The sequence below is a fragment of the Ctenocephalides felis genome, unplaced genomic scaffold (assembly GCF_003426905.1).
Source record: "Ctenocephalides felis isolate EL2017-DRISC unplaced genomic scaffold, ASM342690v1 CF-g0.4_SCAFFOLD_00845, whole genome shotgun sequence".
NCBI lineage: Eukaryota > Metazoa > Arthropoda > Insecta > Siphonaptera > Pulicidae > Ctenocephalides > Ctenocephalides felis.
The window spans coordinates 73,069-100,689 of NW_020536999.1; the positions used below are offsets into that span (position 1 = coordinate 73,069).

A 27,621-nucleotide genomic window follows, 5' to 3' on the forward strand; every position below is an offset into this window, starting at 1 on the left:
AATAATTGTTATTAAATAAACAATAAATAAACATTGTTATTAAATTTGTCGTTTCTGTTTCCTTAATAGATTTTGTAGAACCCTTCAAATAAAAAGATGCAAAAGTTTCTATTTTTAATCCTTATTCATATCCGATAATGATTTTTATAGTTTTTATTTTATTATTTTTTTAAATAAAGTCGTTATTTGCATCTACACTTCAGTGCCATTTTTGTAAACCTACTTCGACAGTTATGGCTTCCAGCGTTGTTTCGCTTAAATTCGTTTTGCAAAATAATGTTTATGAATAATTTCTCGTAAAAATAGACTACAAATGCTGCCACTGTTAGTTAAAGATATAAAAATACAGAGTTCGTAATAATGTCGATTTACATCGGTAACATTCCTATAGAACCTGTCCTAACCTTAAACACGTGCATCAATTTGTTTAATAAACCGAAAGAAATACAAATAACTCAAGATGATTGTGATAATAACTTGTTAGTAGTCTCGGATAGTTTTAAAATAGATCAAAAGCTCCGACATGTATTTATGTGTAAGTATATTAATCATTTACCTTATGTCTATGAAGAATGTTTAACATAAGATTTACTATTATCTATCTCAATCTGTTAGAATATACTAACTTATAAATACATATCACAAAAGACTTAGACTAAATTATAATAAATATTAATAGTAAACTTACACACATGCAGTTTAGAATATCTTTAGACGACTTACACTGACTTATATAACATTTTTAGGTCATTTACAGCATTTTCAGAACATTTACAATATTTTCAGTATATTAAGATTCAATATAAGATTTTTGTCTAAAATTATTGTCTCTCGTTCAATTTCAGGTATTGCTGAAACCAAAGGATTTGAGTTTGATATTGTAGAACCCACAGAATCAGAAAAGAATGTCGTTTATATCAAAGTAATATGGAAATGCGATTATATCAAGTGCAATGCAAAACTTGACAGTATTATTAATTATTTTTATAAGGAGCAGATATTAGGTATGGCAAAAAAAAATTATACATTTATCAATTGAATCGAATTAACAGTTTGTTAATTATGATTTACATAAAATTGTTATACAGTTTATTATTTTGAAGTAATAAAGGACATATGACACGATTGATTTAGCTTTTTTGTACAAAAATTAATTTAACAATAAAATTGTAAAAAAGCATTTGTAATAAAATAGATATTTAGATATATAAAATAATATGCAGGACATATTGTTTATATATTTAATATAAACGATTATATTTGTTACTTAGACAAATTTTAAATACAAACTTTACATTTCAAACTATTTTATTTTTACTCTTTTCAATTTTCACTATTAAAAAATTGTTATAAATAAGTACCACAAGAAGCAGTTCTAATATACTGAACCCAAGCATTTTTTAAATTATTGAGCTGTAGCACTCTAATTAATTTTAATATACAATTATGTTATATGACAAGTTCCTAGCTAGATAAATTTTTTACAAATTTCTCATACACAATAAAGTCATACAAAAAATATTTCTATTTTTAAAAACTTGTTAAACTCGAAAATTGTATATTACTAGCCACAGTATTAATAACCAACTGAATTAATGCAATTTTTCACATTTTGGGCTATAAGTTATTTTATTTAGTTAGTGACGTTGATAGTTATTTTTTCCTAAAATCAATATGTATATGTTGGATTTTTCTTTTTTCTAATATACACCTATTAGTTATGATTAAAAGAAAGTCTAATCTCTCTAAAGACACTAGTAAGGTCAAAACTATTACTGTTTTAGCCCATTTTGACTTTAACATTAAAAAAAAAGTAGAAATATTTATCGTACGATTTTATAGTATATGGCAAACTTGTAGAAAATATATCTAGCGACAAACTTGTCATATAATATAATCGGATATTGAATTTAGTTAGAAGGCTAGAGCCCAAAACGTAAACAAATGTACTAGTGATAAACAATTCTTGACTTTAACTGGTTTTTAGAAATAGAAATATTCTTTGTATGACTTTAGTGTGTATAAAAAATTTGAAGAAAATTTATCTAGCTACAAAGTTGTCATATAATATAATCGGATATTAAAATTAGTTAGAGAGTTACAGCAAAAAATGTAAATAAATACTTATGCTTCATTGTATTGTATCATAGCAAGGGCTATATATATATTGGCTTAATTGGCTTTAACATTTTTTAAAAAATGTAAATATTTATCATATGTCTTTGTGGTGTATGAAAAATTTGTAGAAAATTTATCTAGCTAGAAACTTGTCATATAAGATAATCGGATATTGAAATTAGTGAGAGAGCTACAGCCTAAAATGTAAACAAATGCACTAGATCAATATATTTACACTGTGCCTTGTGTAGAAATTTTATTATTGATAATTAAAAAAAAAAATGAAATATTAATTGTACGACTTTATGATGTATGAAAAATATGTTGGAAATTTATCTAGCTAGAAATTTTTTCTAATAATTTAATTTGATATTAAATTTAGTTTAAGAGCTACAGCCCAAAACGTAAACAAATGCACTAGATCAGTGCATTTACACTGTGCCTCGTTATGTACAAATTTTGACTTTAACAATTTTGAAAAAATAGAAATATTCATTGTACGATTTTAATATGTATGAAATATTTATGAAAAATTTATCTTGCTACAAACTTTTCTTATAACATAATCGGATATTAAAATTAGTGAGACAGCTACAGCACAAAATATAAAAAAAAACACTTACGCTTCATTGTATTGTACCACAGCTAGTGGCATATATATTGTTTTTAATATTTTTTTAAAAATATAACTATTTATTGTACGACTTTGTGGTGTATGAAAAATTTGTAGGAGATTTATGTAGCTACAAATTTGTCATGTAACATAATTGGATATTAAAATTAGTGAGAGAGCTACAGTCCAAAATGTAAACAAATGTACTAGATCAGCATATTTAAACTGTGCCTAGTGATGTACAAATTTTGACTTTAACTGTTTTTTTAAAAAGAAATATTTATTGTACAATTAGCCCAAGAAATAAATTGTACTTTTATTTACTATTGTTATTTTTTTTTTAGCTAATAAGGAAAAGACTCCGGCATGGAAAGACAAGCAATTAAATGCTCAAGATCCAAATGTGATATACGAGTTCTTAAAAAAGTTTCACTCTGATGAAAGCATATCAGAAAATATCATGTTGAGTGTTCAACATCGATACCTGAGACCTACCCTTAGAAGATATCAAGGGGATGCTGTTAGATGGATGATTCATAGAGAATATAACGAAGATAACGAAGGTAGTAAACTATACTTTTATTATAATTTTGATTATATTGTTTAATTGCTTCTGTTTTTAGATATTCTAAATCCTCTCTATATACAATTGGAATCACCTGACGGAACTTTGATTTATTACTCTGAAAATTTACAATACTTGACTTGTGTTAAGCCTGTTGTAAAATCTTTGCCGACTGGTGGCATTTTGGCTGATGAAATGGGCTTGGGCAAATCCGTGGAAGTTTTATCATTAATCTTAATGAACCCACGAAAAGTAATGTAAGTATTAAATGCATCCATTATCCATATATGAATATTTTGTTTATTTATTTTCACTGTTTTCTTTTCATTAGGAATTGGTGTGATGATAAAGAAGACTTATTATTGCTAGAAGAAACTTTAAAAAAGACTGATTTTACTTTGAGTCAAAAACAATCTCCGTCCTATCATTCGCACTTTTTGTTCAGCAAGCTGATGAGAAAAAGCAATGGCAAATTTTCTGGGAAATATACGAATAGAAGTCTTAAAGCATTTTATGAGAAATTTGAGAAGAAATTCAAGGATTTGGAAAAATCAGAGAAAGGTAATAAATGTTAAAGACTAAATGAATAGAGTAATTGTTGTGATTAATGTGATTTTTTGGTTTTAAAAATGTCTGGATTTGTATAATGATGTTTGGATGCATTTAAAGTTGTCTGGATGCGTTTAAATTTGTCTGGATGCATTTAAATTTGTCTGGATTGCTTTAAAATTGTCTGGATTACTCTAAAATTGTCTGGATTGCTTTAAAACGGTCTGGATTGCTCAAAAAATGCCAATCGCTTTAAAATTGTCTAGGTTTGTTGGGAACTGTCTGGATTGCTTTAAAACTGTCTGGATTGTTTTAAAATTATTTTCATCGCTTTAAAATTATCTGGATTGCTTTAAAATTATGTGGGTTGCTCTAAAAATGTCTGGTTGCTCTGAAATTGTCTGGATTATTTTAAAATTGTCTGGATTATTTTAAAACTATCTGGATTGTTTTAAAACTGTCTGGATTTCTTTATAATGGCCTAAAATGCTTTACAATTGACTAGATTGCCTTAAAATGGTCTGGGTAGCTTTAAAACTGTCTGGATTGCTTTAAAATTATGTGGATCTCTCTAAAATTTTCTGGGTTACTCTTAAATTGTCTGGATTGCTTTGAAATTATCTGAATTATTTTAAAATTGTCTGGATTATTTTAAAACTATCTGGATTGTTTTAAAACTGTCTGGATTTCTTTATAATGGTCTAAATTGCTTTAAAATTGACTAGATTGCCTTAAAACGGTCTAGATTGCTTTAAAACTGTCTGGATTGCTTTAAAATTATGTGGATTGTTTTAAAATTGTCTGTATTACTCTAAAATTGTCTGGATTGCTTTGGAATTCTCTGGATTATTTTAAAACTATCTGGATTGTTTTAAAACTGTCTGGATTTCTTTATAATGGTCTAAATTGCTTTAAAATTGACTAGATTGCCTTAAAACGGTCTAGATTGCTTTAAAACTGTCTGGATTGCTTTAAAATTATGTGGATTGTTTTAAAATTGTCTGTATTACTCTAAAATTGTCTGGATTGCTTTGGAATTCTCTGGATTATTTTAAAACTATCTGGATTGTTTTAAAACTGTCTGGATTTCTTTATAATGGTCTAAATTGCTTTAAAATTGACTAGATTGCCTTAAAACGGTCTAGATTGCTTTAAAACTGTCTGGATTGCTTTAAAATTATGTGGGTCGCTCTAAAATTGTCTGGATTACTCTAAAATTGTCTGGATTGCTTTGAAATTGTCTGGATTGCTTTTAAATGGTCTGTATTGATTTTAAATTGTGTGGATTGTTTCAAAATGTTCTGGATTGCTTTAAAATTGCCTGGATTGCTTTAAAAATGTTTGGATTACTTTAAAATTGCCTGGATTGCTTTAAATTTGTCTCGATTGCTTCAAAATTGTCTGAATTATTTCAAAATTACCTGGATTGCTTTAAAATAGTCTGGACTGCTTTAAAATGGTCTGGATTTGTCTAAATTTGCCAAGATTGGTTTAAAAGTGATTGAATTTGCTTAAAAGTGTCTGCATTTGTCTGAAAGTGTCTGGATTTGTTTAAAAGCGTCTGAATGTGTTTAAAATTGTCTGAATTTGTTTATAATGTAAAAATTTGTGTCTAAAAATATTTATGTTACATTTTCATCAATGTGATTTATTTCAGGACATTTAGGTTTAAATTTCCAATGTGTCTGCGGCAAAGATCAGATTAGTGATAGTATAGTGCAGTGCATATATTGTGATAAAATGCAGCACTTTAAATGCATTTATAAAGTTGACTTGAAAGTTAAACCAGAAGACATACATATTTGTCCCGCATGCTGGAAATTCGAAGTATGTAATAAGATTTATACCATCGAATAGTATGTTATAGATGTATTTTATTTGCAGACAAAGATTGTTTCTGGTGCAACATTGCTCGTGTCACCTTTAGCATTGTCGACACAATGGGAAAATGAAATTAGGAGACATATTAAGGTGTTATAAATAATTAATTGTGTAGTTGATATATTGAAGAATCAAATTAATACATTATTTTTACAGAAGAACAAGTTAAAGTACTTTGTATATCGGGGTATAAAACACGGTTGGGTGTCACCATTAACTTTGGCCAGTTACGATATAGTGCTAACAACTTACAACATTCTGCAAAATGAATTTTATCATAGTTCGTGCTCGGGAGAAACTAGTTCCAGGTTTGTACATATTTGTTCATGAAAATATTTGTCATTGTGCAAGTAGTTCTAATTTTATTATTTATAGAACTGGTCGTTATGCAAGAAGATACGATCGTCTGACTTCACCACTTATGTTTCTGCAGTGGTGGAGAATTTGCTTAGACGAGGGACAAATGGTCGATAGTGCTGTAAAACACAGTTCACAGATTGCAAAATGTTTGGCAAGTGTTAATAGATGGGCTGTCACTGGAACACCCATACAGAAGACTGTCGAAGGTGAGAAAAGATATATTTTCATACACATATATATATTTAAGATAGAATTTTAAAATATAAATATTTATTGTATGATTTTATGGTGTATAAAAAACTTGTAGAAAATATATCTAGCTAGAAACTTGTCGTATAACATAATTGTATATTAAAATTATTATAGGGCAGCAGCCCAAAACGTAAACAAATGCTCTAGATAAGCATATTAACACTGCGACTAGTGATGTACACTTTAAGGACTTCAACGTTTTTTTAAAAATAGAAATATTTATTGTATGATTTTATAGTGTATGAAAAATATGTTGGAAATTTATCTAGCTACAAATTTGCCATATAACATAATTGGATATTAAAATTAGTTAAAGAGCTACAGCCCAAAAAATAATAAAAATGCACTGGTTCAGTATATTAGAACTGTATCTTGTGGTGACCGCAACACAATTTAAATAATAGAAATATTGATTGTACGATTTTATGTTATATGAAGAATTTGCAGGATATTTATCTAGCTACAAACTTGCCATATAACTTAATTGTATATTAAAAGTAGTTACAGAGCTACAGCCTGAAACATTTAGATCAGTTTATTCATACTGTAGCTAGTGATATACAATTTTTGATTTTAACGGTGTTTAATAAATAGAAATATGTTTTGTACAATTTTATAGTGTATGAAAAATTTGTAGGAAATTCATCTAGCTACAAACCTGTCATAAAACATAATTGTATATTAAAATTAGTGAGAGAGCTACAACCCAAAACGTAAACAAATGCACTACATCAGCATATTAACATTGTGGCTAGTATTATTTTGACTTTAACATTTTAAAAAACATAGAAATATGAAAAATTTGAATAAAATTTACCTTGCTACAAACTTGTCCTATAACATAATTTGATATTAAAATTAGTTTTAGAGCTACAGTCCAAAATGTAAACAAATGCACTTGGTCAATATATTTATACTGTGTTACAAATTGAAGTTATAAATATTTATTGCAAGACTTTATATATTATTATTTGTGAAATATTTTTGCAGATTTATACGGTCTAATACATTTTCTCGGTTTGGAGCCCTACAGCAACCAGGACGCTTGGTCATGGTTACTTTTTGTGCCTTACGTCTTGGGAAACTCCAAACCTTTGTTGGATATCCTTGGAAAAATTATGTGGAGAACAGAAAAAAAGGATGTCCTGGATCAGGTATACGACTTAATTGTTAATTTTGCTCATTTTCAATTTATTGACAAAACAAAATTCTTATTTCTTATTTTAGATTGATATTCCGCCTCAAGAGATTCAAGAAATATGGTTAGACTTTTCGGAAATTGAAAGTTTTTATTATAAACAAGCACATGAAGATAAGTGTGATATATTTCTTGAAAAGTTACGAAAGTATGACCTCACATCGACTTTGGGCTCTTTTGATATCAAAACTATGAACTCGGTAAGCCCAACTAAGAACTCGGTGTCAGTAAACAATACTTACAACTAATAAGTAATAGTTAATTGATATTTTTTATTATAGATTCTGCAACCTTTCTTGAGTCTTCGCCAGGATTGCACACAGCCCTTGATTCACAATAATACTCAGAATAAACAAATTTTGACAATGAATGAATTATTGAAGCATCTTACCGCTGCAGAAAAGTTAAAAGTCGAGGAGGCTCTCAGGCAAACTGTCAGTGACATGAATGGTAATTTATATTATATTATAGTAAATTTTATCTAGTTTCTGCTAAGCTAAATAAAAAAGAGAGCCCCGAAAAAAAATTTAGAAAAAGGTCCTGAAAACATATTCTTGTACAATATTCCAACGCGCGTTCAAACTAGCTTTATTTAAAAATTTTGTATCAAGTCCTCTATAACAGTTTATATAAAATGGTTATAAATTTTATCTAGTTTCTGCTAAGCTAAATAGAAAAGAGTACCCAGAATAAATTTTTCATGTCATTTAAAAAAATGTAGAAAAATGTCCCTAATATTATACACAGCAAATTTGTACGATATATATTAACGATCTTGATCGAGTTTTGTTTCAAATATTTGTATCAGAGTATATAAATCTGTTTATTTAGAGTGATAGTAAATTTTATCTACTTTCTGGTAAGCTAAATAAAAAAGAGTGCCCAGAACGAAATTTTTGAGTTATTAACTTCCCGAAGGAGAAGTTTAGGTTTTCATAAAAAAATCCGATTCGCTAATTTTATGTTTTCTCGACGTTTCAAGCCATTCTGAATCAAATGAGACCAAATTTGGAAAAAGTATGTGTGTGTGTGTGTGTGTGAACAGATTTTTTGCCGTAAATCGACGTTTTCTCGAAAACGGCTGGGCCGATTTCAAAAATTTAAAAGCCATTCGATTTATCTCGACGAGGACTATCGTTTGTCAGTTTTGTGCGACGATAGGCCAAGCCGTTTCTTTATAAATCGCAGAAAAGTGAAAAATTTTTCGTCTACGTTTTAGTCCGCAATTCTGAATCAATTTTGAAAATTCAAAAACCGTTCGAAAGATATTGGTTGAGAATCGTGCTGATTAGTTTTTGGTAGAGATCGGCCGGGCCGTTTTCTTATGATAAAGTTTTTAAAAAAACATTTTCGACGATTTTTATGATTATTTTTTTGACGGTAGATACTATAGTCTTCTAGATCATACTAAAATATTACGGCCCTACGACAACTGGTTCAGGTTTAAAAATTCGTCAAAGTTTGCAAAAATTGGTATCGTTTTTTTGGCATTTGTCACAATTAGAGTTTTGATCGACGTTTTCTTAAAAACGCCTGAACCGATGTTAGAAATTTAAAAGCCATTTGATGTATTTCGGTGAGGACTCTCGTTTGTTAATTTTGTGCGACGATCTGCCAAGCCGTTTCTTTGCAATTTGAAAAAAAGTGTTAAACTGTTCGTCCACATTTAAGCTCATCCTACCAAACCGATTTTAAAAAATCAAAAACTGTTCGAAAGATATTAGTTGGGAATGATACTGATTAGTTTTAGGTGAAAATCTACCGAGCCGTTTTCTTGTAATTAACTGTTAAAAAAAAAAAATTAAGCCGATTTCTATGGATTTTTTTTTAGTGATATATACCATGGTCTTATAGAACTTACTGAATTATTACGGCCTTACGACAAATAGTTTGATTTTAAAAATTCATCAAAGTTTGAGAAAATGAGTAGTTCTTTTGACATTTGTTAAAATTAAAATTAGACTATTTACTTGGTATAATGATAGAGTACTTGGTCTTGAACATAATAAACCATTAAAGTCCTGGAAACTAGTTCAATTATAAAAATTATTGATTTTTGAAAATTTGCTTTTAGAAAATACTCCGATTCAAAGTGTTCGTTCGTTTTCAATTATGTGTAATAAATCCACTCGGAATACTTTTAATCACTCATAAATTAATTTATTTTTTATTGATTAAGTCGATTATTTAAACGTATCGGGAAGTTCATGTAACTTGCCTCAAGACTAAATACCAAACCAACTAGTTTAAAAAAAATATTACAATGTCCCTAATATTAGACAGCAAATTGGTACGATATATATTAACGATTTTGAGCGTATTTTGTTCCAAATGTTTGTATCGGAGTATATGAATATGTTTATATGGAATGGTATAAAATTTTATCTTCTGCCAAGCTAACAAAAAAAGTGTCCGGAAAACAATTTTCATGTAATTTAAAATAATGTAGAAAAATGTCCCATCGTCTTAATTTTTAGAACGAAGTCCAATGCAAAGTGTTTATTCTATGAAAATGACTAATTTTTATTTTTATTAATTTATTTAATTAAGGTATTGCTGGACTTTATTTATTAGAGGATGATATAAAAAATGCCAAAATTATTTATGAAGGCGTTTTAGCACTTGCTGAAAAGTACGAGAAAGATTTTCATATTGATTCTTTGCTGGTACGTTATTATATTATATTATAAATATTTTATAATTCTTGTTCAATCACGAACCTTTCTTATTGCAGAAAATTCATACTTTGCACAATTTATACGACATCTCAACTTCAAATCGTGAATGTGAAATCTCCAAAGAAGTGCAAATGTATAAACAAAGAGCAATCAATTTAGAAATTCGATACTTGGGCGTGTATTATCAACAGGTATAAATTACATTAATAAGTTTTTTATTTCCAAGTTTCTAATTTTCAATATTTTTTTACATTTTAGGTTTTGCAAGTACAATTAGAGCATGAAAAATCAAAGAATGAAATCGATAAATTGTATGGGGAGTTTGTGAAACCGATAAATCATTGGTGGCAAGCTATTTTCAAACTTGCAACAACTTCGGGCTTCGAGAGCAGACTTATTGACAGAGTTCAGTGCGAGTTGAACAATACGTTTGGTCTAAAAGTTTTGCAAGACAGCCAGTAAGAAAATTACTTGATTATGAATAATAATTGTATGTTATAATTGTATAAATTGATTAGTTCAATCTAATGGAATAATGAGGCGCGCACTTGAGGCATATACCCTGTATGTCCTAATATTAATACTTATTATTGAGTCGATTATTTGCATATTACTACAATTATTATTAATTTTTGGAACATATATTTTTTTTGCCGTTAATGGTTAATTTTTGGCAAGTGTAGCTCATTTTTTCAAGTATAGCTTATTCTTGGGAACTGTAGTTTATTTTTATGGTATTGTTTTTTCAAATATAGCTCGTTTAAGCCATTTATAGCTCATTTATGCCATTTGTAGCTCATTTTTGCTATATTGAGCTCGTTTAATTTATAATTTGATTTGACTATTTATAGCTTGTTTGTGCTATTTAAAGCTATTTTTTGCTATTTATACTTTTAATTTACTATTTATAGCGTTGGAACCATTTATAGCTAGTTTACGCCATTTAAAACCAATTTCTGCCGCTTATACTTCGATTTTATTATTTACAGCTCGTTCGTGCTATTTATAACTAGTTTATGGCATTTATAGCTAATTTCTGTCATTTATAGTTTTTCCCTACCATTAATGGCTTGTCCGTGCTATTTATAGCTTTTTTGCAATTCTTGGCTCATTTATGCCATTTATAGCTCATTCTTGCTATTTTGAGCTTGTTTTTGCCATTTATAGATCATTTATGCCATTTATAGCTCGTTTATGCCATTTATAGCTCGTTTATGCCATATATAGCTCGTTTATACTATTTATAGCACATTTATGCAATTTATTGTTTGTTTTTGCCATACATAGTTCATTTTTATTATTTTGAACTTGTTTATGCCATTCATAGTTTATTTCTCTCGTCTATAACTTGTTTTTGTCATTTATAGCTCATTTTTGCTATTTAGACCTCGTTTTTGCCATTTATAACTTATTTTTCTATCTATTACTGGTTTTTGTCATTTATAGCTCATTTTTGCTTTTGAACTCGTTTTTGCCATTTATAGCTCATTTTTCTCGTCTATAGCTTGTTTTTGTCATTTATAACTCGTTTTTGCCATTTATAACTGATTTTTGCTATTTTGAACTCGTTTTTGCCATTTATAGCTCTTTTCTGTCGTCTATAACTTGTTTTTGTCATTTAAAGCTCATGTTTGCTATTTTGAACTTTTTTGCCATTTATAGCTCATTTTTGTCGTTTATAACTTGTTTTTGTCATTTATTTTTGCTATTTTGAACTCATTTTTGCCATTTATAGCTCCTTTTTGTCGTCTATAATCTGTTTTTGTCATTTATAGCTCATTTTTGCTATTTTAAACTCTTTTTTGCCATTTATAGTCCATTTTTGTCATTTTGTTCTCGTTTTTGCCATTATTAATTTGCTTTGGTCAGTTATAGCTCATTATTCCAATTTATAATTTTTATTGCTCATTTTTGATACTTTTAACTAATTTATGACCGCTTTTTACATTAACAAAAAATCATGAAAAATCACGTGGTAATATATCACCTACATTTTTTTTAAAAAAAAATAAAAAGTTTTTTTCGTAAATTCGGAAAATTTTACTTGGCTAAATATACACATGATGTTTGGTGGGGGAGGGGGTTAATTCTAAATATCACTACGTATCACCAAGGGGAGGCGGGGTGCAAAAATCTTTAAAAAATCGATCACGTGATTAATGGACGCCCCCTAGTCTTACCACTCACAACTAATTTTTCTCTTCAGATGGGACAACGTACACCGCTTCAGCCACAACCTGAAAACCTGGTGCGCAGAAATAACAGACACCTACAACGATTGTCTGGAATTTGTAAAGATGGTAAAGATATCCGATCTGCCAAAGACAGTCGACGAATCCTCGACGGCTTCATTTATGAGCCAACCGCTCTTCAGGAGTTTAACGGAAGAGAGCTCGAGCTGTCATCTGAGAGAGGCAGAGGAGGAAGTCAACAAGCGGAAGAGGAAGAAGCAGGCCAAGAAACTATGCAGGCTGTGCCAGCTGAAGAAGGCGGTCGATGCCATGGAGATAGTTATGTATTCGATGGAAGTGAAGACGGCCAATTGGTACATGAATAAAGTTAGGACCGAAGGTAAATTTATTAGGCTATGTCATGTTATTGGTCTTCTGTTGTAACATACGCGGGCGTTCATTAATCACGTTTGACAAAAAAATCACGAAATATCACGAGGGAGGGGTATAGTAAGATATCACGTGTATTTATTTTTTACACGAATTTTAAAAAAAAAATCCAAAAATTTTCAAAAAAACAAACAAATTTGTAATTGAAAATGTGCGTGATGTTTGGTGGGACGGTCCTTAAAAATATTTAAAAATTTGATCACGTGATTAATGTACGCCCCTAACATGATTCAAATAAGAGTATGTTGAAAATTTGCTATTCCCGGTACTCGTATTTATTTTAATACATCTCAAAACTATTGAAACGTTATGTTCATAGCCCAAAATTATTTTTTAGTGAACTCGTATTGTATGTTTAAGGCGACTCTGTTATTTGAACTTTGCAATTGATGGCATCTTTTAATTGTAATTATAATAAAGAAATATCAAAGTTCAAATTTATAACATTTGCAACTAACATTTATTATAAATATATAATCATTTTAACAAATATTTTTGTTCTCTGTTTACAATATTTTTTGTAAAAGCTTTGGCAGTTCTAGAATATTTTCAGGCAACTCACAAGATTTTCAGACAATTCAGAAATTATTTCAATTTTTTTTCAAACATCTTAGATTATTTTAACATTCTCAGATGACTCACAACATTGTCAGACATCTCACAACATTCTCAGACATCTCACAACATTCCGATACAACTCAAATCTTTTCCAGACACCTCACATCATTTTCAGACACCTCACAACATTCTCAGACACCTCACAGCATTCTCAGACACCTCACAACATTCTCAGACATCTCACAACATTGTTAGATATCTCACAACATTTTTAGTCAACTCATAGCATTTTCAGACAACTCACAACATTTTCAGACAACTCACAACATTTTCAGACAACTCACAACATTTTCAGACAACTCACAACATTTTCAGACAACTCACAACATTTTCAGACAACTCACAACATTTTCAGACAACTCACAACATTTTCAGACAACTCACAACATTTTCAGACAACTCACAACATTTTCAGACAGCTCACAACATTTTCAGACAACTCGCAACATTTTCAGATAACTCGCATCATTCTCAAACAATTTCCAACATTTTTATACACTTTACATTTTTATACAATCTATGTCATTTTCGAACAACTCACTTGTGACTTGTCTGAAAATGTTGTGAGTTGCTTGATTATTATATGAGTTGCTCTATAATTATGTGAATATTGTCAGTTGACTAAAAATGTTCTGAGTTGTCTGCAAATCTTGTGAGTTGTCTGAAAGTTTTGTTAGATGTCTGAAATCGTTGTAAATTATCCAAAATTGTTGGAAGCTGCCGCAAAACGTTGTGAGTTGTTTGAGAATATTGTGAGTTATTTGAAAATGTTGTGAGTTGTATGAAAATCTTCCTTAAAATGTTTCGATCTGCCTGAATAAGTAGCGAAACAGTTGAAAATGTTGTAAATTTGCTGAAAACATTATAAATTATTTGAAGAGGTTGTATATTTACCTATAAATGTTGCATATTGTCTGGAGATATTCGCTTGAAAATGCTGTATATTGCTTAAAAATGTTATAGCTTCTCTGAAAAGTTTGTGTGTTTTCTGTAAATGTTTTAAGTTGTCTGTAAATGCTGTGAGTTGTTTTAGAATTATGTGATCTGTCTCAAAATATTGTTAGCTGTCTGAAAATTGTTGTTGTGAGGTATATGAAAATGTAAACAGAAATGTTGTAATTTTTCAGAAAAGGTTATTAATTGTATGAAAATATTGTTAGTTGTCTGATAAGGTAATGTAGTTTGTAATTTGTCTGAAAATGTTGAAAATTGCAGTAATTGGAGAAATACTCGTAAATCACATAAATTGTCTAAAATAGATCTACATTTTATTTTGTCTGGAAAATCTTGATATTGCTCATCCATATAAATTTCTCTTATTTCATTTTAGGTTCTTGGAAACCCAGAGCCGAAGAACTAGTTATAAAATCATTATTATCGGTAGCCAGAAGTAGAACGATTGAGGCTCAATATGAATTTGCAATACAAGACGGTGAGACGCACCAGAAATTAATAGAGGCTTATAAGACTGAATTCAAGAACTTGAGGAAATTCTGGATAAAATTGACTGACTTGGTCGCTGCCGGTGATGAACTAGGTACCTAGATAAAGAATTTATATTATTCGTTGAACTGTATTTAATAATAATTCTGTTTATTACCCAGATATATGCAAAACTAGAATGGAACTGAATTTGAAAATTGATGGAGAGGATGCTCCAAAACCATCAAAAATACCTAAAGTTTTACAAGAGCTGTCAGCAGCCAAAAATAATCCATTGAGCAATTTGAATATCTTTGAATCGCATCAGGTTAGACGACAAAATCAAGTGTTTTTAATTATTTTTTATTGATTTATTATAAATTTATTAGATTCCTGTTCAAAAATCGAGACTAGAACGTGATCGTCAGATGCATCTGCAAACAGTTCAGAGATTATTCAATTCTTGGAATTACTTAAACGGTTTGAAGAAGAATTACGAAGACATGGAGGACAATAATGAAACTTGCCCTGTGTGTATAGAGCCACTTGGAAAACAGGTATAAATATTAATACATAAATTTTAAAAAATCACAAGAATAATAATAGTTGTCTGAAATTGCTGTAATTGTAGTCTGAAACCGTTGTTAATTATTTTCAGACTTTGAACATTTTCAGTCTATGTAAGCTATTTTTTCTAGGCTATATTTAGACTATCTAGACTACTGTCAGACTGTCTGTAACATTTTCAAACTGTCTAGAACATTTTTAAACTATCTAGAACATTTTCAGACTCTTTAGCCCATTTTTAGAGTGGCTGGACTATTATCAGACTGTCTACAATATTTTTAGTCTATCTAGATGATTTTCAGATTACTTAGATTATTAGACTTAGACAGTTTAGAACATTTTCAGTCTATTTAAAGTATTTTCAGAGCGTAAGATAATTTTTAGTGTGCCTAGAACATTTTCAGGCTGTCTAGAACATTTGCGTAGCATCTAGACTATTTTCGCACTGTCAAGAGCACTTTCAGACTGTCTAGAGACATTTGCAGAGTATCGAGACTATTTTCAGACTGCCTAGATCATTTGCAGACTATGTAGAACATTTTCATAACGTCTAAAGACATTTTCTGACTTTCTAGAACATTGTCACACTGTCTGGAGACATTTTCAGACTGTCTAGAACATTTTCACACTGTCAACAGCTTTTTCAGACTGTCTAGAACATTTTCACACTGTCAACAGCTTTTTCAGACTGTCTAGAACATTTTCCCACTGTCAACAGCTTTTTCAGACTGTCAAGAGCATTTTCAGACTGTCTAGAACATTTTCAGACTGTCTCTAGAGACATTTGCAGAGTATCAAAATTATTTTCAGACTGCCTAGACCATTTGCAGATTATGTAGAACATTTTCATAATGTCTAAAGACATTTTCTGACTCTCTAGGACATTTTCACACTGTCTGGAGACATTTTCAGACTGTCTAGATACATTTACTGAGTATCGAGACTATTTTCAGACTGTCTAGAACATTTTCAGACTTTTTAGACTATCTTTAGAGTGGCTAGACTATTATCAGACTGTCTACAGTATTTTTAGGCTATCTAGATCATTTTCAGACTACCTAGAATCTTTTCAGAGTGTTCAGAACATTTTCAGACTACTTATACTATTTTCAGTGTGTCGACGACATTTTCAGACTGTCGAAAATAGTCTCTATAACATTTTCAGACTTTTTAGACTATTTTCATAGTACCTAGACTACTTTTAGGCTACCTAGACTATTGTTAGACAGTCTACAACATTTTCAGACTATTCATAAAATATTCAGATTACCTAGAACATTTTGAGACTCTTCAGAACATTTTCAGATTCTTTTTAGTTTATTTTCAGACAGCCTAGAAAATTTGCAGAGTATCGTGAATAATTTCTGACTGACTTCAACATTTTTAGACTGTCTTGAGACATTTGCAGAGTTTCGAGACTATTTACAGACTATCTAGACTATTTACAGCCCGAGCCCATCTAGACAATTTCAGACTACCCAGATTATTTTTAGACATTCTAGAGCAATTTCAAACTATCTTGTCTATTTTCAGGCTATTTATACTATTTTCAAAGTGTCTAGAACATTTGCAGAGTATCAAGACTATTTTTAAACTATCTAGAATTTTTTCAGATTATTTAGACTATTTCTATCCGGTCTAGAACGTTTTCAAACATTGTACACCAAATAGTGTACTATTCATAAAATTTCAGACCATCTAGAACATTTTCAGACTCTTAAGACTATTTTCAAACCATCTAGACTATATTCAGGCTATCTAGAACGTTTTCAGAGTATCGAGACTATTTTCAGATAATCTAGAAGTTTTTCAGAACTATAAGAACATTTTTAGACTGTCAAGAGCATTTGCAGAGTATCTATAACATTTTCAGACTGTCGAGAACATTTTCAGACTGTCTAGAACATTTGCATAGCAACGAGAGTACTTTCAGACTATCTACAACATTGTCAGACTGTCTACTAGACTATTTTGAAACTGTATAGAATATTTTCAAACTATCTTGACTATTTTCAGACAATCCACAACATTTTAAAACTACCTAGACTATTTTCAGACTATCTAGAACATTTTCAGACTAACTAGACTACTTTCAGGCTAGCTAAAATATTTTCAGGCTTGTCTAGAACATTGTCTACAATTTTTTTGGTCTGCCTACAACATTTTCAGACTATTTACATTACTTTCATGCTATTTAGACTATTTTTAGACATTGTAGAATTTTTACAGATTATCTACAATATTTTCAGACTGCCTAGAACAATATCAGACTATTGAGGCCATTTTCAGAATGTCTAGAACACTTTGAGACAATCTAGAACATTTTCAAACTGCCTAGAACATTTGCAGAGTATCGAGATTATGTTCAGGCTGTCTGGAACTATTCGTACAACATTGTCAGACTCTTTATAAGATTTTCAAACTACCTAGAACACTTTTAGACCTCACTACATAAAATTTTCAGCTTATCTAGAACATTTTCAGACCATCGAGACCATTTACAAAATATCTAGTATATATTTAGACTCTCAAAAACATTTTCAGACATTACTCGCTTGATCACTTTCATTATCCTTTCATCGCAGCTAATTGTTTAACTCATCCTTGTTGAAAGTGTTATTAGAAGTTTCACTTCAATAAACAAAACACTCTCAGCCTCCATTTACATATAATATCAGCCTCCATAATATATAATATCAGATATTTAACCCAAACCTGTTGCAAGTCGATTAAAAAAAAACTTATTTTACTAGTGGGCAGTCTTCACCTGCGGTCACAGTTTCTGTGTCTCTTGCTGTGCCAATCTGGTTAGCCAAGCTCCCTCGTTGAATGTGTCTTTGACAAATACAACCCTGCAGCAGCATCAGTCAACTAGAAGAACCAAGTGCTGCATTTGCAGAACGGTGCAGGAGGTCTCCATGATAAATTATGTTAAGTTAAAGAACGATGACAGTGCAATGGAAGAGGTCAAGATTGTTGGTAATTTTTCTACAAAAATTCAAGCTGTGCTCAAGTTGATTTTGAATCTCAAGAGGGACGATGAATCTGTCAAGGTAGAGGAATCATATATATATATATATGTATATATATATATATATATATATATATATATATATATTTAATATAATATTTTTTCAGGTATTAATATTCTCGCAGTGGCCAGTAATTTTGCAGTATGTCGGTAAAGCTCTTGAGAAAAATTCCATTTTGTATAAAGTGCGACATAGCAATAATCCACAAGCCGTTGAACAATTTAAGGTAAATTATATATATATATATATATATATATATATATATATACTACCACTTACATCTAAATCATTTTCATTTACCCTTTGCCCAGGATCCAAGTGCAAACATAACCTGCCTCCTGCTGCCTCTCAAATTTGGTTCCAAAGGTCTGAACCTCATCGAAGCCACCCATGTCATCCTGATGGAGCCACTCATGAACCCTGGTGAAGAGATTCAAGCAATAAGTCGAGTGCACAGAATTGGCCAGACGAAAAAGACTTACGTCTACAAATTTATTGTCAGAGATACCATCGAACAGAACATTCATTATGCAATGATGAATAAGTGGGTGCCTCAGTCGAAGAAAGAGGAAAATGATGATGTGGTAGATAATGATGCTGGTGAGGCTGATGATGATGATGTTTTGCTGAAGGACCAGAAGGATTTGACATTGGCACAGTTGTCTGATTTGTTCTTGAATACTGGAAATAATTTGGCTGGGAATTATGAAACTAATGGTAAGCAAAAAATATTTAATTTATATATATATATATATATATATATATATATATATATATGTATAAACAAAAAAGGTTTTTTAAGCTAGTATCCATCGAGATAATATAAAAAAATCTTAACAATGTTTTTGCAATTTTTTAATCGGTTTTATTTGTTTGATCAAATGTATGTTTCGAGTCCCGAGTCCTTCCTCAGTGGATAAAGCTACAAATAAAAATATAATATGAGAAATGATGTATGTATTAATCATGATTTTTTTTTACAACAAAATTTATTAACAACAAAAATATTTTTCTGTGTTTTTCCCAATGATTTTGTGCAGCAAGTTTTCTATGTAATTTATTGTTCATTTCCATGTCAACTATAAATTTTTTTGTGGTTGTTAACTTTAAGTATTTTGCATTACTTTGTGTAAAAAAATTTGGCACAGACTTTGCTTTACTTAATTTTATTTTTATTGATAACTTTTATTATTTAGTACATCATTTCTTATATTATTATTGCATTACTTTTTGATGGTATTAATCATAGATAAGGAAAGAATTAGTGTTTAAAGTGCGACTTTAGACTAGTTTTATTTAAAAAAATTATATCGGGGTATGTAAAACAGTATATATGGATTTGTAGAAAATTTTATCTAGTTTCTGCTGGGCTAATTGGAAAAGAATGTCCGAAAGAAAGTTTTCGGGTTATTTAAAGAAATTTAGAAAAATGTTCTGCAATGCACTGAATAAAAATGGGCGTTAAAACTAGTTTTATTTAACAATTTCTCTGTATGGTGGCATATAAAATAGTTTAAATAAAATTATAGTGAATTTTATCTAGTTTGTGCTAAACTAAATAGAAAAGAGTGTCCAGAACAAAATTTTCGAGTTTCGAATGGGCGTTAAAACTATTTTATTTTGAACGTTAAAACGTTAAAAGTTTAATTTAACAATTTCTTAAAAGCATATAAAACAGTTTACATACATAGATTTGTAGTAAATTGTATCTAGTTTCTGATAAGATAAAGAAAAAAGGGTGCCAGGAACAAAGTTTTCAAGTTATTAGAAAAAAAAATAGAAAAGTGCATGAATATAAATGGGCGTTTAAACTAGTTTTATCTAATTGTTTTTTGTTTTCGGACATGTAAAACAGTTTATGTGAAAATCTTATCTAGTTTCTGCTAAGTTAAGTAAAAAAGAGTCGTCGAAACAAAATTATCGAGTTATTTATAGGATTTTAAAAAAATGTCGCGCAAATTTGCTCTATATATAAGTGCGCGTTCTACATAGTTTTAATAAAACAAATTTTGTTTTAAAGCATATAAAACTGTTCATATAAATTTGTAGTAAATATGTAGTTTCCGCTAAGCTAAATAAAACAGAGTGCCGGAAACAAAATTTTTGAAATATATAACTCAAATATAGCAAATTTACACGATACTAAGGGCGAGTTCAAACTAGTTGTTTTTTTTTAATTTTCATATCGGAGTGCATAAGATTCTTTACATCGAATCATAATAAATTTTATCTAGTTTCTACTAAACTAAATAAAGAACAGTGTCCCGAACAATTTTTTTAAATTATTTAAATAAATGTAAAAAAGTGTCTGGAATTCATATATAGCAAACTCACATAAAATGTAAGGGCGTGTCAAATAGTTTTATTCAATATTTTCATATCAGAGTATATTAGACGTTCTATACCAAATTTTAGTAGTAGAAAAATGCTAAGGGCGAGTTCAAACATCTAGTTTTATTCAATATTTTTGTATAGGTGCATATTAGACAATTTATACCAAATTTTAGTCAATTCTATCTAGTTTCTGCTAAGCTAAATAGAAAAGAGTGCTCAGTACAAAATTTTCGAGTGATTTAAAGAAATTTAGGAAAATGTTCCGCGGTGTACAGAATATATTTGCACGTACAAACTCACAAATTTTTCTTTGTGTGTACTTAAGAAAATTTTATATCTTTTGTTATTTTTAAATATTTACCTTATTTAGTTCTCTTTTTCGCGATCCTAGAACTTATATATTAAAACTAAAGCCAATAATTCACTTTGCGTCTTGTTATTTTTTTTGTAATGTAACCACTAACAACTTGATTTAATTCATTAAAAATTAATTTTTGCTCTAATGCAAATTTAAACACACCTATTCTGATAATATTCTGATACTTGATGTGTATTATTATTGTTGAAACAAAAATTAATTCTTTATAAATCATATACAACTAAATTTGCATCGCGCTTTTTGTTACGTAATCACGACGCAAAGTAAGTTTTAAAAAATAATAGAGTTTTAATATAATATTTAATATACTTCTTTTGATAATTAATTTTTTTATTAACTTTTACTATTATTGTTAAAGCAGATGCTGTTTATGTCGCCAACTGAGACACTACTTTAAAAGAAAAATACAATTATGAAGTTTGAGGTACTTATTATTATTATTACTCTATGTGATTATTATTAACACTAATTATTCAATGTTTTTGACCAACCAACAAAAATTAAATATAATGAAATAATTTATTAATTAATAGAAACGCAATTTATGTATCGTGATACATATAATAAAAAACACATTAAAGGTAAAATATAGTATTTTATAAATAGTGTTTTTTAAATATATTTATTTAATCCATATTGCATAAAAAGTCGAAATAGTCGCATAATTATTTTTTTTAAGTTAACTTAATATACTAGCGTATGCTATTTGTAGATTTAATAAAAGTCAGCTTTAATTTTAAATAAATCATTTTTTGAGGAACTACTAAGTGTATATGCATTTCAAATTCTGATTAAAATGCATTTAAAATAATTATTAAAAATAAGAACATTTTCCATAATTTAGTTTAATAGTATAATTAATTATTTATTATTTTAGTCCAAGTCGTATTCGAATTTCATTCGACCCCTGACCCTTGCAATGTCCCTGTGATATTCCTTGTGGACATTGAGACGTGTAAACCACATTCCAACCCTTCCTATTTCATCCCTGTATTCGGTTGGGGTGTATCTGGAGAATTTACCATTGAACCAGGTCATGTTGTCTGCGGCCAAACTGGAAAAAGGGAGAAAATACTTACATTTGATTTTTAACATTTTTCGCACTTAGAAGACTTAGAATTGATTTCAACGTTTTTTGTGGTATTTTTTCACATTTCATACCGTCTTTTAAAATGACAAGCAGGTTTATGTTGCTCTCCAGAAATTGGCCTTTTGACATATCGCGGTAATTCTTTTTCGTTTTTCTCATCTTTTTTGGGAAGCCTTTGCAGATAATAATGCGGATAATTTACTCGATCCATTTTTTGGAAGAAAGCGCGAAACTTACACTTAAAATTTTGACATGTTAAATAAATTTTGTTGTTTTCCGTTTAAAATGTGTTATTCATTTTTTTTGTGAGTTAAAATTATATATGGCAAAAATTTTGTTTTTGAAACGACTGTGATGTGAAATATTTTATTTTGTATAGATAAAACTGTTTTAAGTAAAAGTATGATTTACGCATAAGTTTGCACCTTTACATACATACTCACTACTTCTTTTTAGAAAAAAATTGCATGAAATACTATTTGTACTCTCGCATAAATTTGCACTCTTACATATAAATTTATAAGTCAGTCCCGCGGTTTTGCAGATGCAGATTTTTTTTCGGTAATCAAAAATGAATTATTGATATTGATTCATATAGAAATAACATTACTAGACAGGTCAACAGGTAGACAAGTCGAAAGAGAGAAAGAGATTTAGACGTAGATAGGTATTTAGGTAGAAGGCTGGTATAGTCATATAGAAAATTATGCAGTTTGACAGAAATGCAGATTCAAAGTTAAAAAAGTTATAAAGGTAGACAGATACTAAATTAGCAAAGTAGACAAATAGAATGACAGGCAGCTGGACAGGTAGACATATATAGAGACAGAGAGGTATGAAGATAGACAGGTAGACAAGTACAAGTTAGATACAAAACAAACAGGGAAAGAGAAAGACATGTGTTAGGATAGACAAGGCATGCAAGATAAAAAGACAGACAGGTGGATAGATACAAAAATAGACAGATAGACAGATAAAATAATAGACAACTCGACAGATGAGAAGAGAACACAGAGAGGTACTAAAATAGACAGATAGTCAGATAAGAAAAAAGATAGACAAGATGACAGATACTTCCGACAATAGACTGGTAGACAGATACAAATATAGACAGGTAGACAGATAAAAAGTGAGGCAACTAGATAGATAAAAAAAATAGATACGGTTAGGGTTAGACAGATACGAGGATAGCCAGATAACAATAACCAAGAATAGACAGGTAGATAGTTACAGAGATAGCCAGATAAACAGATGCAAATTAGGCAAGTAGACAGATAAAAAGATAATCAGGCAGATAGATTCAAGCATATCCAGGTGGACAGATACAAAGATTGACAGATAGATAGACAGATGTAAAATTGGATAAGTAAGCATATCAAAAGACAAACACTTAGGAGTAAACAGATAAAAAATGGGCTAGGTGTTGATAAGTCCAAAAATAGACACTTAGGCAAATAAATAGACGAGACGGGTAGATAGGCGCAAAGTTAGACAGGCACAAATAGATAGGTAGACAGGTACATAAATAACCAGGTAAATAAATACAAAAATCGACAGGCAGACAGATAAAAAGACACACAGGTAAAAAGATACAAACATGGACAGGTAGAAAGATACAAAGGTAGACAGATGCAAAGTCAGACTAGTAGACAGGTAGATATATGCAAAAATAGACAGGTAGACAGACACAAAAGCTATCCAGGTAGACAGATGGACAGGTATAAAGAAACGAAAATGGGCAGGTAGACCAATAGAAAGATACTCAGGTTGATAAATGCAAAAATAAACAGGTAGACTATATAATATTGAAGTGACTTTTTTATAAACAATTTATAAATAATTAATATTAATAATAACAATTACATATAATGCTTTACAGAGACATGGTTTACTGATAAATCACTCAGAAATTAATATATTAATTCTTCTTATGGTTTAAGTCAATAGTGCCACTTAACCTAGTTTATATCATTTTTATAGGTAATGTATTTATTAATATGTGGTTAAATAATTTTTAAATATATATATATATATATATATATATATATTATATATAATTTGTTATATTATTATAATACATTTATAAAGATTATTTTCATAGATTTCGAAGAAAATATTAATAAGACTCAACGCTTTTCAAATTCAAATCGTAACGGTTTTTATAATACATTAAACACCGGCAACACTATTTGCAACTTAAACTTTTTTAGTCAAATTCATCACCGGACAACACACTACCGGGATGACTAGTGGTAACTCCTCAGTCGGTCGTTGAAGTCACTTCACCCACTTTGCTTCGCTAATATTACGCAATATTATATATAGTACGGTAATTATTGTATCGTGTCTCAAAGTCGATTAGTCGATTAGTCGATTAGTCGATTAGTTGATTAGTTGATTAGTTAGATTGATGATAGTGACAATAATTAGTTATGTGAGGTGGTGAAAAGTAAATGTGAAATAAAAGTTGTGGCTGCGAGTTGGTGCTGTGAAGAGAGAGGCGCGATGGTGGACACGGGACTCTGTAGAAGGGACGCCGGATGTTGCGCCATGTGCTTTAATAAGGTATTGTGGTGGAATTAATTCATATTATATATATATATATATTTATATATATATATTATAATTATAATACTTTTAATTTATTTCGCCTTAATATTTTATCGGATGCATAATGAATCATAAGCCAGAGGTACCATCAGCTAAAGTATGGCGTTTATAGTGCAGCCATTAAAGTATATTGAAATTTTAGAATTAGGCTCATCTACCCGTTAACTAAATTTAAAAGTAAAAATGATGTAGTGATAAAAAAATAATTTAGGAATTTCTAATTATGGACTAGGTTTTCATCCCTTATTGGAGGTGTGATTTTCCTTTTTTTTCCTCGGATTTTCGTAAAGGCCCAAGGCCTCGTTAAGTAAAATGTTTTATATTTTAAATTCTAATGCTTTTCTAGTTATTAGTAATTGCAAATACGGATTTTTTGTCACGTCTTTCATATTTTTTTTGCAAATATCTCCAAAAATATACATTCTTAACTTCTTGAAGTTCGTTTCCACAAAAAATTTGACTTGCTAACTTTGTGTTTTTTCGACGTTTCAAGTCATTCTGAATCGAATAAGACTAACTTTGGTAAAAAAATCGATTTTCATTTTTTTCGTCCTTTTTTGCAAATATCTCCAAAAATTACATTTTAGTGAAAATTTTATGTTAAACAAAATTGTAGCAAGTAAAATATCGAACAAATCGATCTTTACCTAAAAAGTTATTTGTCACGTCAATTGAAAAATTCGTATTTTTTCACGATTTTCATCCTTTTTTTTTGCAAATATCTCCAAAAATATACACTTTAATGAAATTTTCATGGACAAAATTGCATCAGGTAAAATCAGGTGAAATATTGAACAAATCGATTTTTAACTTGCGAAAGAAGTTTGTTTTCCAGAAAAAATCCTACTAGATAATTCTACCATTTCCATTCTGAATCGTATGGGATCAAGTTTGAAAAAAGTATGTGTGTGTACTTGTGTATGTTGTGGCGTAACCAGTAAGGACGAACCAGTCGTGGTTTCGATGCCAACCTCGGCCAGCTTGATATCAAGTAGCATGATAACAAATTTCCACTTTAGCTTCTGAATCGAATGAGAACAAATTTGGAAAAAGTATGTGTGTGTGTATGTCGTGATAAGGACGTGTCAACCTCGGCCCGCTGGATATCAGGCAGCATGATACTAAATTCCAACTTAAGTTCTAAATCGAATCAAAACAAATTTGAAAAAAAGTAGCAAATTTTCTCGATATCAAGCAGCATGATTCCAACTTGAGTTCTAGATTAATAGAACAATGAGAAACAATCTGGAAAAAGTATGTGGGTACGTATGGAAAAAGTATGTGTGTGGTGTAACTGGTAAGAACGTTGTTGCCCAGCACAAACTAAATTCGGATACGATGTCACCCTCGGCCAGCTCGATATCAAGCAGCGTGATATCAAATTCATACCTTAGGTTATGTCTTAAATAAAATTCAAATAAAAATCGCTTTTGTGGGCATTTATTTGTAGTTTTGACAAAGTTCATTCTAACATATCAGAGGTCTATTCGCGGGTTCGATACCAACCTTTGGTCCGCTCGATATCAAGCAGCATGATATCAGATTTCCACTTGAAGTTATGTAGATCTCAAATGGAATTCGCCTTTTTTGGATATTTTATTGTGGTTATGTATTAAAATTTTTTGCGTTTTGAATGAAGTTTAACATGACTATACAGTTAGTTTCTACATTAAACGATCGTTCTAAAATATCATAAGATTATTCGTGAGTTCGATACCAACTTTGGACAGCTCGATATCAAGCAGCGTGATATCAAATATGGTGAAATTTGTATTATTTTGTGATACGTTTGGAAAATATGTTCAAAATTAATAACTTGCAATATTATTTCACATTATAATATAAAATATATTATATATATTTTATGTTATAATGTGTGTTATTTTATATATATTAAGTCGATTTTTTACACGTATCGAGATCTTGTCTCAAGGCAAAATATGTCACTTACATTTATAAATTGTGTATATCAAAGAAACGGATGTAATTCATTTCGCAAAAAATAATTTTATACATCATGCAGGTATTTTGTATCTTATAATATCCTGTCATAGCAAAGAAACCTGGCTAGCTAATCTTTTTTATATCATTTACATCGACGTACAAGATTAATTTTATCAAATGAAATTAAACACGAAACGTTTTTGCTTTTGAGAAATTCCGCGGTGAGTTTTTCCCTTTTCCCTTTTCCATCGTCCCTCTTTTAATATACACACTCGATTAACATTTTGGCCACAGGCGATGAAAATGTAAGGGAAATATATTTCGTTCGTTGGATTTGTTCTGGGAAAAATTCCATTCATTTTAGGAAATGTTTAAATTGCAACTGAAACATTTATATAAACTATTAGTGTCCAAAAATACATACTCGGCTTTGACCCGCACGCATTTAGTATTTTTACGGCCTTGTAGAATTTCTCTATTACAAGCTAAACTAAAAACATATCTATATATTTTCCTCGGGCGACCCCGAAGGCTTCGTGTCCGTCCTTAAGGATTTAGAAAGCATTTGAAAGGATTTTAACCGAAGGGACGAGGAGAGAAGGATTTCCGACTCTGACTCTGAATCTGACTGACTGCATACGTGATATAATACCCCAGACCTATGCCTAAATTCCATAATACTACATAGTACATACACACACGCACTATATATGCAATATAAGTTGATAGTTTAGTAGAAGTTTATTCGGAATTATTTATGAAATGTGAACAGAAAATGGCAGGGCGCGAG

The 27,621-nt window shown here is 29.9% G+C and overlaps 1 protein-coding gene across 2 annotated transcripts; it reads left to right on the top strand.

Moving 5' to 3' along the window:
• Window positions 1-260: 260 nt before the first annotated feature.
• Window positions 261-21,581, top strand: LOC113375725 (E3 ubiquitin-protein ligase SHPRH-like). 2 transcript variants are annotated; one of them, XM_026615673.1, is made up of 23 exons: window positions 261-535; window positions 846-1,004; window positions 3,076-3,294; window positions 3,355-3,553; window positions 3,628-3,857; window positions 5,503-5,672; window positions 5,730-5,816; window positions 5,883-6,034; window positions 6,102-6,292; window positions 7,329-7,492; window positions 7,566-7,736; window positions 7,818-7,986; window positions 10,087-10,202; window positions 10,271-10,405; window positions 10,473-10,672; window positions 12,421-12,785; window positions 14,784-14,990; window positions 15,058-15,203; window positions 15,265-15,432; window positions 18,196-18,495; window positions 18,581-18,700; window positions 18,786-19,191; window positions 21,546-21,581. In XM_026615673.1, the coding sequence occupies exons 1-23, from the start codon at window positions 361-363 to the stop codon at window positions 21,569-21,571; spliced, it is 4,275 nt and encodes a 1,424-aa protein (XP_026471458.1). In that variant the 5' UTR covers window positions 261-360; the 3' UTR covers window positions 21,572-21,581. The 2 variants fall into 2 exon arrangements, with proteins under 2 accessions (XP_026471458.1, XP_026471462.1); XM_026615677.1 differs by having other exon boundaries at window positions 21,549-21,581.
• The last annotated feature ends 6,040 nt before the right edge of the window (window positions 21,582-27,621 follow it).

Coding starts and splice junctions, on each gene's coding strand:
- LOC113375725 (XM_026615673.1), top strand. CDS start 361: ATGTCGATTTACATCGGTAACATTCCTATAGAACCTGTCCTAACCTTA. Junction 5,673..5,729: donor CCGCATGCTGGAAATTCGAA/GTATGTAATAAG, acceptor TTTTATTTGCAG/ACAAAGATTGTTTCTGGTGC. Junction 18,701..18,785: donor AAGCCGTTGAACAATTTAAG/GTAAATTATATA, acceptor CCCTTTGCCCAG/GATCCAAGTGCAAACATAAC.